General features: G+C 35.3%; 1 protein-coding gene across 3 annotated transcripts in view; it reads left to right on the top strand.

The window, feature by feature from the left end:
* The first annotated feature begins 199 nt into the window (after window positions 1-199).
* The window catches only part of LOC110018856, a 29,795-nt gene continuing 16,850 nt past the window's right edge, over window positions 200-13,144 (top strand). For 2 of the 3 annotated variants that reach the window (XM_020716318.1, XM_020716319.1), the window contains exon 1: window positions 201-1,447. In XM_020716318.1, coding sequence (XP_020571977.1) covers window positions 405-1,447 — 1,043 coding nt within the window. In that variant the 5' untranslated portion in view covers window positions 201-404. Of the gene's footprint in view, window positions 1,448-13,144 lie in introns of all 3 variants that reach the window. The other variant, XM_020716317.1, reaches the window with a different exon arrangement.

Consider the following 13,144-nt stretch of genomic DNA (forward strand, 5'->3'; position numbering starts at 1 on the left):
GATATAATTTTTGAAAATAAATAATAAATATAGCTATTCAATCACATATATTATGTCCTATAAAGTTGAATTTACAATAGAAGCTAGTTGACATCTTCTCTGTCCAATTTCCATCTGCCATGCGGCTTTTGCCCTTCCTTCCGTATTTTACTGCCATCCTCCGTTCTAACCGCACACGACCAGTATAAAAAACCACACCCTGGTCGTTTTATTTCTGTGTTTCCGTCTCCATTCCGCTGCATCATATCCAAACAGAAGGATCTCTTTCGCTCTCGAACCAACTGTAAGCTGAATAGCAACGAATTCTGAAGGATAAGAGATTGATAGCAGGAAGTTGAAAGAGAGAAGATAAAGATGAGCTTGAACTTCATGCCTAGTCAGCGACTGGGCGGAAAGCACTCTGCATGCATCTGAAGAAATCAGAGGATCAGATCGGCGAGGAAAGCTTTGGGTTCTCCGCCGATTTCAATCCTCCTCCTCTCCTGCAGATTCATATCTCAAAACCTAGCTCTGATTATGGCTTCCCCTTTCAATCCTCGCATATCTCCTGTGTCCAGGGCCTCCCTCCAGCCTCCACGCCGCACAAGCGTCCTGTCATGAACCATGCAGTCGCCGCCGCGGCCAGAGTCGTTGCTCACTGCCGCCCCATATCATCCGTCCGTTTACCGATCTCATCTCCTCGCTGCGTCTTATTCCGCATCCGATTATGCTCTGCGACCCGTTCCGCCCTCCGTCACCTTCTTCGCCGTCTTCGCTTCCGTTTACGCCTTGTTTTTCTTCTCTCATTTCCCTCTTTCTACTTCCTCCTTGTCACCTTCTCCTTTTCATCACCCTCTCATTCCTCCTCTTCTTCAGGGCGTTCTTTCCTTCTAGACTTCTTCTCTGCCGTCGCCTTCTCTTCTGCGATCCTCTTTCTCCTTTTTCTCTCTCTCAATCTCTTCTCGCTTTCCTCCCTCCGCCTTCTACTCTCCCGCTCTTACTCCCTGCTCCCTCGTTACCACCGTATTTCCCCCCGTCCGGTGCAATGGTTCATTGGGTCCTCAATGGAAAAACCCCAATCGAACTTAAGTACTGCTTCTGGGTTATCCGTCCAGATCTACAGTAACGGCGATGTCTTTGAGGGGGAGTTTCACAAGGGGAAATGCTCTGGTAGCGGGGTTTACTATTACTCCATGAGTGGGCGCTATGAGGGGGATTGGGTGGATAACAAGTATGATGGTTATGGAATTGAAACCTGGGCGAGGGGGAGCCGTTACAGGGGACAATATAGGCAGGGTTTACGACATGGGTTTGGTGTGTATCAGTTTTACACTAGAGATGTGTATACTGGGGAATGGTCGAATGGACAGAGCCATGGATTTGGATTGTATGCTTGTGGAGATGGGACCAGATATGTTGGAGGTTTCAAGTGTGGCGTTAAGCATGGCCTTGGGCACTATCATTTCAGGTAAATTATTTCGGATTTTGTTTTGATTTATTTTACATTTTGTGATGCCTACCAATAGGTGGAATTGTGGTCGTTTTTTTTCAAGGAATTGTATGTTGGTTGGTGCTATTTAATCCTGCATAAGTTCTAGAGAATGATAACGTGCTCGTTGAACTGTCTTGGCTTTCTATTGTTTTGCTGATTTCTTGGAAGAGCGCTTTCTAGCATTCTGGGATTTATTTCTTTGTTATTGTGGTTGTTTAATGACATGGGGCATTGATAATGGTATACGGTGCTTTATTTGTTTTCTATTGATTTTCAGAATTGACATAGCCGTGTTGTGCCTGTACTTCATTGCTAATTTATTTTGCTTGTTGTGTGCAAAACACAATTACAGGGAACAATTGGAAATCTAATTATTACTCTCTCTTCGAATGTCTTACTATTTTAGATGGGCGTGTGTATGTCAAAACAAAAGGAAGGGGAGGAGGGGTGATGGTGGTGGGCTTGTGGTTGGCTTTGTTAATGAATATGATATATAATTAGGAATGACTAGGTCATATTTAATCTTGCTTCCATGTGATGATTTTTGTGGGAGTGGGGCAATGGGCCAGTTTAAATTCAAGGAGAGAGATATAGGAAAAGAAAGTTAGGCTTAAAAGAATACAAAAATGACATTTGAAAGTTGCGTTGAATGGTTAGCATGTAGAAGTAATAGTATTGATGACCATGTACTATGGATTGCTGATGCCATGAGATGATAAATTTAGGGGTGGGAAAATGAATTTATTTAAAGTTCAATGAGAAAGGAGGATGGAAAGGGAGCTACGGTTAGCAAAATACACAACTAAGTGTGTTAGAGTTGAATACTCGAAGTATTGTAGAAGTAATGAATTTTGAAAGATATAGAAGGGCTGGACTCTTAAACCTCCATGTGGTGGCCATAAACTCATCTTGCTCAGTAATCAAAGTCTAATTACAACTAATAGAAAAAATGCTATATTTTTAATATTTTTTGGATGAATGATTACACTAAAAAGTTATAAATATCCTTCGCATTTCAATTAATTATTTCAATAAAAAGAAATAAGCAAATAGTATTTAATTTTTTTAAACTTAATCACACATTTTGGCAAGACAATAGAATATTAGTAATAGTCAATCTATAGAAAACCTTTAACCTGCTTAGTAGGTTACATAATTCTCTTGGATTAAAGAACCTCCTTTGGATAGTAAAGGTGTTGATTTGTCTCTAGGAGATAACTATATGTCTTGTAATTATTGTAATGCTCGATCACTTAGGGTTTAGATTTTTTAATGTAAGTAGAAGGATGCAATATGAATAAATAACAACTTATTAAATAAGACAAGAATAATTTTTATTTTCAATTCAAATTCTATAAACAGGAGTTAGGACCAAAAATGTTAATGTATTGATCACATATATGTTTAAAATCAATCAAATCTGAACAAAAATATAACATTTTATCATTCTTTGTTAATGGATATTTTATGTAATGAGGAATGACTATGTTATATGAAACCTCGGTGTCATGTGATGATTTAGGTAGGAGTGGGGCAATGGACCTGTTTAAAATTCAATGAGAGAGATGGAGGAAAAGAAAGTTAGGCTTAGAAAAATACAAAACTGAATTTTGAAAGTTATGTTGAATTGCTAGAATGTTGAAGTAATAAGCTTGATGACCATATACTATGGACTATTGATGCCATGCGATGATCAAGTTAGGGGTGGGAAAACGAATTTATTTAAAATTCAATGAGAAAGGAGGATGAAAAGGGAGCTACAGTTAGCAAAATACAGAGCTAAATCTTCAAGGGTGTTAATGTTGAATACTCGAAGCATTGTAGAAATAATGAATCTTGAAAGATTTAAAAGGAATGGACTTTTAAACCTCCTTGGGGTGGCCGTAAACTCATCTTGTTCAATAATCAAAGTCTAATTTCAACTAACTTGAAAGTGTTATATTTTTAATATTTTTTTGATGGATGACTTCACACTAAAAAGTTATAAAATATCTTTAACATATAAATTTATTATTTAAATAGAAAGAAAAAAAAATATTTTTTAAAACTTAATCATCACATTTAGGTATGATGATTGAAACTTAATAATAGTTCATCCATGGAAATCCTTTAACCTGCTGAGTAGGTTACATTAGATTTCCTGGGTTAAAGAACCTCCTTTGGAGATTAAAGATGCTCATTTGTCTCTGGGAGATTGTTGCTTGTAATTACTGTAATGCTTAATCACTTAGGGTTTAGATTTCTTAATGTAATTTGAAGGATGCAATATGAATAAATAACAACTTATTAAATAAGAGGAGTAATTTTTATTTTTAATGCAAATTCTTAAAACAGGAGTTAGGGCCAAAATGATAATGTGTTGATCACATAAATGTTAAAATTCAATCAAATTTAACAAAAATATAACATTTTATCATGTTTTGCTAATGGATATGATATGTAATGAGTAACGACTAAGTTATATGGAATATTGGTGCCATGTGACGATTTAGGTAGGAGTGGGGCATTTGACTTGTTTAAAATTCAATGAGAGATGGAGGAAAAGAAAATTAGGCTTAGAAAAATAAAAAAAAATTAATATTTGAAAGTTGTGTTGAATCGTTAGCATGTAGAAGTAATAATCTTGATTACCATGTACTATGGACTACTGATGCCATAAGATGATTAATTTACGGGTGGGAAAATGAATTCATTTAAAATTCAATGAGAAAGGAGGATAAAAAGGGAGCTACGATTAGCAAAATACACAACTAATCTTCGAGGGTGTTAGTGTTGAATACTTGAAGCATTTAAGAAGTAAGAAACTTGAAAGATATTAAAGGGCTAGACTCTTAAATCTCCATGGGGTGGTCGTAAACTCATCTTATTCAATAATCTAAGTCTAATTACAACTACTTTAAAAATATTATATTTTTAATATTTCTTGAATGGATGAATTTACACTAAGAAGTTATAAAATATCCTTGACATATAAATTAATTATTTAAATAAAAATAAAATAAGAAAATAATATTTAATTTTTTTAAGCTTAATTAACACATTTAGGTAAATAGAAATTTAATAATAGTTGTTCTACAGAGGTATTTAACCTACATAGTAGGTTACATTAATTCACTTGGGCTAAAGAACCTCCTTTGAAGAGTAAAGATTCTGATTCGTCTCTATGAGTGTGGAGGATGCGTTGTTGCTACATCACAAGCGCATGAGACAATATGCTCTTTGTTTAGTCTAATGAGTTGTTTGTATCCGTCTTTTTATGAAAAAACAAATAAACAAAAACTTGTGTGTGTTGCTTGTGAGTTTGGTAAGCACACCAGGAGCTCTTATGTTAGTTCTGGTAATAGCAGTTCTTATGTTTTTGATTTGGTGCACTCAGATGTATGGGAATTTTGTTCTACAACTTAAATGAACGACTACAAATATTTTGTTACTTTCATTGATTGTTTTTCTCGTGTTACTTGGTTATATCTGATGAGAAACAAAAATGATGTGTTTGCCTTCTTTAAAGTCTTTTACAGGGCGATTCAGACTCAAAACTGTGCAGTAGTAAAGGTATTCAGATATGATAATTGGACAAAGTATACCATCAAGACGTTGGGGAGTACTTGGCAGCCTGGAGATACAACATCAATCCACTTGTCCATACACATTGTCACAAAACGAAGTAACAGAGGAAGAATATACATCTTTTAAAGGTAGCTATAAACATGTTGATCTTAATGAATGTTCCAAAACACTTGTGGGGGCAAACAATTTGATAACAACTCAATTGATTAGCAGAATGCCCTCAAGACTATTGGAGTGACGATCTCCTTGTGAATTGTTGAAAAGAGATAATTGCGGGAATCTTTCATTGAAGGTATTTGGTTGTGTATGTTTTGTGAATGATCATAGACCATTAATAGGGAAGCTAGATCCTAGAGCTATGAAATATATTTTCGTGGCTTATTTTGTCACTCATAAGTGGTATGCTTGTTGGAGCACAATAGAGAAGAGATTGTGAGTTGGGATGTGACCTTTAGAGAATTCTAACCATATTACAGTTGTGAGTTTGGATGTGACCTTTAGAGAATTCTAACCATATTACAGATTGGAGGTGAGCTCACCCTTTGGTGACTCGTCAGAAGTTGGAGGTATGAGGTGAGAGGGGAAGAGTAGTGATGGTTAGAGATAGGTGCAGGTGGGAATGATACCTTATCCCGTTGTATGGGAAGGATCAACGAAGAAAGAGTCAGAGAATGAGGAAAATAAGCCTGAAGGTGGTGAGACTCAAACTCAAGGGGAGCTGAGGGTGTTTACAAGGAGGAAAAGACAGAATGAGGGAACAACGTCTGCCATGCCGCTCATGCCAACTAGTTCCTTGTCCCAGTATAGCTCAACTCTTTTAACACTTACACCATCCACCTCAGAGTTTGATTACACAGGTAATATGATTCCTCTCTCTTTTTCTCCCATTTCCATGATTTTAGGAATGACCTTTTGCAGCAATGTGGGCTATTCTCCTGATCGTTTTTCTTCTGATCGTTTTGTTTTCTCATATGACATTGTTCAGTTTGTCTCATATTCTAATATATCACATTTACACGGAGCATTCATTGGATCTTTAGATACTGTCTCTATACCCAAGTGTTGGCAAGTAGTTAAGGATGATTCAAAGTGGAAGTGTGCAATGTTGGAGGAACTTGGTGCTCTTGCTAAGAATTGGACATGGGAGCTTGTGTTGCTACCAGAAGGGAAAAAGGTAGTCGGGTGCAAATGGGTCTTCACAGTGAAGCAGACCTCAGAAGGAAAGATTGATCACTACAAAGCAAGGTTGGTGGTGAACGGGTATGGTCAAACGTATGAAATTGACTATGATGAGACATTTGCACCAGTAGCAAATATAAGATAGTCAAAACACTCTTTTCTCTGGTTGTGAATGGTGGATGGAGGTTAAACCAACTGGATGTGAAGAATATGTTCTTCATGGGGATCTGCTAGAGTAGGTTTGCATGAAGATGCCCCAAGCTTCGACACGAACCAAATAATGGGCAAGGTATGTAGATTGAGAAAGTCACTGTACGGTTTGAAACAATTTCCTCGAGTATGGTTTGATAAATTCAAGAAAGCAATGGTAGGCATGACTTATCAATAGTTCTATGCCGACCACATATTGTTTTTTCGACATGGTGGTCACATTACTATTCTTGCTGTATATGTAGATGATATGATTGTCAATGGTGATGATGAGAGAGAGATTGCTCAACTAAAGGATTGTTTGGTCAAAAAGTTTGAGGTGAAAGATTTGAGACGACTTAGATACTTTCTCAGGTTTGAGGTGGCTCGTGGAGCAGAGGAGATTGTTCTATCTTAGAGAAAGTATGTGTTAAACTTGTTCACAGAGTCATATATGTTGGGATGCAAGTCTGTAGTTTCATTATTTGATCTGCAGAGGCAGAAGAGTCAGTTGATCATGAGGTTGGCAGGTCGTCTCATCCATCTGAGTCGCACTCATCCCAACATATCATTTGCAGTAAGTGCGGTGAGTCGCTACATGCATGATCCGAGGAAGGGTCACAAGGATGCAGTGTATCAAACATTTGAGGTACCTAAAGAGTGCTACAAGGAAGGGGTTGATCTTCAGGAAGAATGAACATGTAAGCATTGAGGGCTATTGTGACTCCAACTTAGCGAGTTGTATGGATGACAGGAGGTTCACATATGGATACTGCATGTTCGTAAGAGGCAACTTGGTCTCTTGGAAGAGCAAAAAACAGTCAGTAGTAGTGAGGTCAACAATAGAGGCAGAGTATAGGGTTATGGCTTGAGGAGTTGTTGAGATGATGTGGCTGAGAGCCTTGTTGTTAGAGCTCAAGGTGGGCAAAGGTGCTCAACTGAAGTTTTGGTGCGACAAGTCAGTAATCAACATCGCCAACAACCCGAGGCAACATGATAGAACCAAACATGTGGAGATTGATAGGTTCTTTATCAAGGAAAAGCTGAATACTACTATAGCGAAGTCATGTAGGAACTAGAGAGCAAGTGGCTGACTACCTTACCAAAGGACTTAGCTCTTTAGATTTGTATAGGTTATGTGACAAGATGAGCTTAGTGGATATCTTTTGCCCATCTTGAGGGGGAGTGTTGAGATTTGTATCGAATATAGGGTCCTATTTGTAAATAGAAGAAGTCTAGGAATTTATTTGTAAATGTTGGAAGACTCTATATACGCCCTAGCTATTAATGAAATGAGTAAGTTTTTGAAGAGCAATTACTTCTTTTAGTGCTTGGTATGTGTTTTATCTTTTAATATAATAACATTAGAAAGGAGTTTCTTGGTGTATTTATTGTTTTCAAAACATGAACTCCCTGCTAACCAATCTCGCTTGGTATGTGAGATAGTATTGTAGCTGTCTTCGGCTAGTCTCACAGGTCACAGCCACCTCTGGCCTGCCCCACACCCACGTCACTCATTCCCATACTGACCTCTAGCCAACCCTGCAAAACCAACCCCTTGCTTGCTGCTGGTCAACTTTGTGCCAAAGCTAATTGCATCTCCGTTTGGACTACCATCACCTCCGTCACAGTGCCACCAGTGACTTACAACTAACAAAAAAAAATTGACTATGTGATATTTAATAAAAACAAAATTAACCTTAATTTAAGATACCAAAAACATTTTAAATTCATATCAAAACATAAATAAAGTAAAATCAAATATAAAAATAAAAAGCTATCTCAAATGACCCTCAAATTGCATCTTTTGCTATTTATGCTATTTGACTATCGGTAAGTCACTTATTTAGTTGATATATTTATGCAAACTTGGTTTTGATAACAATTTGATGTAGGATAATTTAGGGTTTAGGTTTTCTAGTAATGATGCAGTGTAAATAAATCATGCTAGAGAATTTATCATTCATAGACCGAAAAACCATTAAATAACTGATTTTTTTTTTGAAAAGTGTAAACCATAAATACTTGAATTAAGGCTCAAAAAATAATGTCATCATTGCATAAATTTGAATTATTGAAGTATTAGTAAGAAATTAGATGTCGTGCACTACATTTGAAGTCTTAATTGTAGCAAACTTGGCCAAAATCAGGATATGCAACATTAATAACTAAATATTTAAGAAGAAAAACTTGAAATAAATAGAAAACAATAGTGAAAAGAATTCACAGTTCATTTTGAATTTGTCATGGTACTTATACCACACGAAGCCAATGTCCAACGTGCACAAATAATTGATTGAAAATATGAAATTATATTGAATAAGTTTACGAGTCTCAATATTTTTATTTATAAACACTTATTTCACTTTCATCCAAAACTATATATATAGATCAGGTAGAATTGCTTAGTGTAACTTTAATTCTATGCTTATAAAACCTCAATATAGTGTAACTTTAATTCTATGAATCACAAGAAAGCCATTGATATAACACAACATGCACTAGTAGATAGTGGAACCAACCCATGATTCATCGGAGATGGGCATTAGTATGAATAAAATTAGCAGTAAAGTGGACAAAAATTTGAATAAGATAACAAATGATGAACAAAGCCTGTAAAATAAAAATTCCTTCGACCATTCTTAAATATTTTGAGACATTGATCTAGTAAACCCCGCGAACCATCTGATAGAAACAAGAACTATCAAACCTCATAGCCTAAGTAGTAAATCACTCATTTGTCGCATGCTTGAAGGGCCAAATAATGGAGAACATCAACAAGCATGTTCCAGCAATGCAAATCTTCATAAGTTACCTAAGCCCTATCCTTCAAACAGCATCATTAAAAGCCATTAACAAAATACATAATATTTAGCTTCAACGCCCAACACATCAATATGATTTAGGTGCTGAAGATTATAAATGTTCAGATCTCCATTACGCGGGAAGGTAGATAAGTTCTCATCTCATCAAAACAATGTAGCATCTTCTGATGCTGACATTTAAAGTGGTGACAACGATAGAAGCTAGGCGCCATCATGATTATTACAAAACCAACGTTTAATAGTTAGCAATAACAAGTATCTAGATGTTTGAGGGTGCCACAAGCAAGTACCTTAGACACTATAAGTATGACCAGTTACATTAATACATAAATTTCTCCACAATAATTCTTATAATAGAAGGACAATTCATAAATACATCAATACATCAACTATTCAATCTCCATCCTGTATCATATTATTTTCAAAAACTTTAATATTTTATCTTACCATCTTGGAATTCACTAGATATTTTGCTAAGTGGCATAATTATGTGAGGGCAGCTGGAGCTTCTATGAATTTTCTTTTAATGCATGCTGTGGCTGACCCCATTACTTTGCGAGCTAATGGATAACTATCATCTGTAATGCTAGGATAGTTTTTGGTGGGTGCAAATATAGATTGAACTTTGGGATGGAAGATAGTTGACTTTGTAGACCTGATGATGGATTTTTTGATGTTGATTCTATTTGAAAGACAGCGGCATCATTCCATGTCGATGGATTTATTTTATCTCAAAGTGGCTTCCCTCAATTTTAGTTTCAGTTTGAAGATTATTGACTAATTTAGAAATCACAACTCAGTTGTCTTTTAATTCATTTATTTAATTATTCATTGGTTTTTTTGATTTTATGCATAATGTTTGCACATGCTCAACTATTTTAAACCTTTAGTATATAGGCAAACATTTGTCTTTAATCCTAGCTTTTATTTACTTTTCTTATAAATTTATAACTTAATTTTTTAATCTTTATTCAGTTCAAGGCATTTTATATCCTACAATTTCTACTATGTTTTATATCTATGACATTTTTTCTCATTTACTTTATTACTTGATCAATCATCATGGTATGAAATGTGTGAAGTTGAAAGTATAGATGTGATTTGAGACTAGGGCTGTCAATTTAGCTCGTTGTTCGTGAACAACTCGTGTTCGGCTCGTTAAGCAGCTCGTGTTCGGCTCGTTAAGCAGCTCGTGTTCGGCTCGTTAAGCAGCTCGTGTTCGGCTCGTTAAGCAGCTCGTGTTCGGCTCGTTAAGCAGCTCGTGTTTGGCTCATTCGTTAAGCCTAACAAGCCGAACACAAACAAATTTTTAAGCTCGAAATGTTATATTATTTATATAATAATATATTATATATATTTATGTCTAAGTTTAAATCATAACACCTCATGTGACAATGTGGTTAGTGTCTTCTTTTGTATATATTTGATTCAGGTTCGAATCCCATACTTTACATCTATTTTTCTCAATTTTAGTTTAACGAGTCAATTTTGAGCCGAACACTAGCCGAACACGAACACGAATATTTAAATTGAGCCGAACACGAACACACTATTCACGAGTCGATTTCGAAAACGAGCCGATTTCGAAAACGAGCTATTTCGAACGAGCCGAACACGAGCCAAGCCTGAGCTCGCTCAAGCTCGGCTCGTTTACAGCCCTATTTGAGACTAAATTATTGGGATGATCCTATGGATCGAGTTGGCCATAGAGTTGAGTGAATCAGGGAAGGTGAAGTTGAAGGTTTATTCTTATGCTCATCTTCATTGAGACTTTAAGCAAAGTTATAACGATGAGGGGTAGGTCATCCTTTCAATGGAGAAAAAAACATTGAGTGATGTTTAATGTTAAGGTTGATCCTCTTATGCCAAAAGATAAGTTGAATCTAACTACCTTGTTATTGTGCTTGCATCTTTCTCTAATCACCTCCATAAACACTTTACCAAGTTATTGTTGATTAACTTGCACATTTTAATGATTCGAAGATTTGTTGACTTGGTAATTTATGTAACACTCGAACGACAAACAATTAGCTGCAAAAGATATTGAGTTCAACGGTGAGTTAGATCAAGTTTCATAATACAAATGCATATTTTTTTGAAAAAAGCTGTGCTGAGCAGAAGGCAGAATTATGCGATTTACTAAGGAAGTTGATGTTGACACGGGAAATTTTAATTAGAAATTTGAAGTGGCTTCGATGACTTTAAAGATTTTGAATGACCAACATAAATTTAAATATCAGAACTTGATAAACCAATTAAAGTCGTCTTTGGCCAAGTTTAAGATTTTGAGAAAAGAGTTAGCTCTGTCACCTATTTCATTACTAGAAAGGGTTCTCAAGTTGGAGGTTATTTTGAAGAAGTAAAATGAAGGCAGTGCCAAGTTGGGTTTTTAGCCTTTTAATGTGTTTGTTATAAAGAAGTTCATTGACGTAGATGAATATATTGGCAAGATTATGGCCAAGTATTAGGAAGGCATCCTGTTTTATTTGTATGTGTTTAAGGAGTATGTGAGATCAACCGTGTGTGGCAAGACCTCAACTTCTTTTATCATGTTGCATTGAATTGACTAGGTGATGAAGGGTTTCTGAGAAAGAAGGCAACAAATATTCCTTAAGAAGTGATCCCTTTATACTACTTGTAAATATTTTTTGTTCTTCCTATTACTTCCTTTTTGGGTGTGTTGTAAACCCTTAGAAATGAATTCTTTTGGAATTCTCTCTCTTTCATGAAGTTCTTGTATATTTTGAATAGAAATAAAGTTAAAGTCAAATGGACATTAATAATAATGAACCAAGTAGAAAATATATTAAATGAAGTAATTTGTTAAATTAATAAGCCAATAATGCTGAATTGGTGCTTGGTAGTTATTGAATTTGTATAAAAATATGTTGACATGATAGCGAACTGGTTTAAATGTAACGCTAAAAATTTTGCTTTTAATGATCTTTATAATATATTAGATACTAAGGAGGGTGAAAAATATATGTATAAATTAACCAAACAAAGAAAGAAGAAAAGTAAAGATTTAACTCAAGCAAAATATATTAATTATGAAAAATCAAAAGTACTTTTTTTTTTAAAAAAAGATATTCAATATAGGTGGGTGAGTTATTTTGATAAACTTTTTGATGAAGTTTCTAAAAATATGATCAACCTTAGTGATCTTAATATCGTTAATAATAATAAAATGTTTCATTTTTACCATGACATTAGTTTAAAAATTTTTTTGATGAGGCTTTAAAGAAAATTAAAGGTGGAAAGTCTGTAGGAACTAATGACATCCCAATTGCAGTGTGGAAATATATAAGAGATTTAGAAGTTTCTTGGCTTACTAAACTCTTCAATATTATTTTAAAAACTAAAAAGGTGCATGAGTAGTGGAGGAAGAGTATTTTGATCCCATTTTTAAGAATAAAGGGGATGCAAAAGAGTATGCAAATTATAGAGGAATTAAGTTGATGTGTCATACTTTAAAATTATGGGAGAGGGTAATTGAACATAGGTTAAGATGCATCACGAAAATTTCTCATAATCAATTTGGATTTATGCCGGGCAGGTCTACTATGGAAGCTATACATTTATTGAGAGGTTTGATGGAGAAGTTCAAAGAGAATAAGGAAGATCAACATATGATTTTTATTGATTAAGAAAAGCTTACGATAAGGTTCCAAGAGATATCCTTTGGAGAGTTCTCGAGAAGAAATGTGTTGATATGACTTATATTCAAGTCATTAAAGATATGTATACTAGAGCTGTTACTTGTGTTCAAACTGAAGGAGGATTGACAAAATATTTTCCTATTTCTGTTGGTTTACATCAGGGATCGACTTTAAGCCCATATCTTTTTGCTTTAGTTATGGATGGTCTTACTGGACATCTACAAGAGGATGTACCTTGGTGTATGCTTTTTGCT

This window comes from Phalaenopsis equestris, unplaced genomic scaffold (assembly GCF_001263595.1).
Source record: "Phalaenopsis equestris unplaced genomic scaffold, ASM126359v1 Scaffold000036, whole genome shotgun sequence".
Lineage (NCBI taxonomy): Eukaryota > Viridiplantae > Streptophyta > Magnoliopsida > Asparagales > Orchidaceae > Phalaenopsis > Phalaenopsis equestris.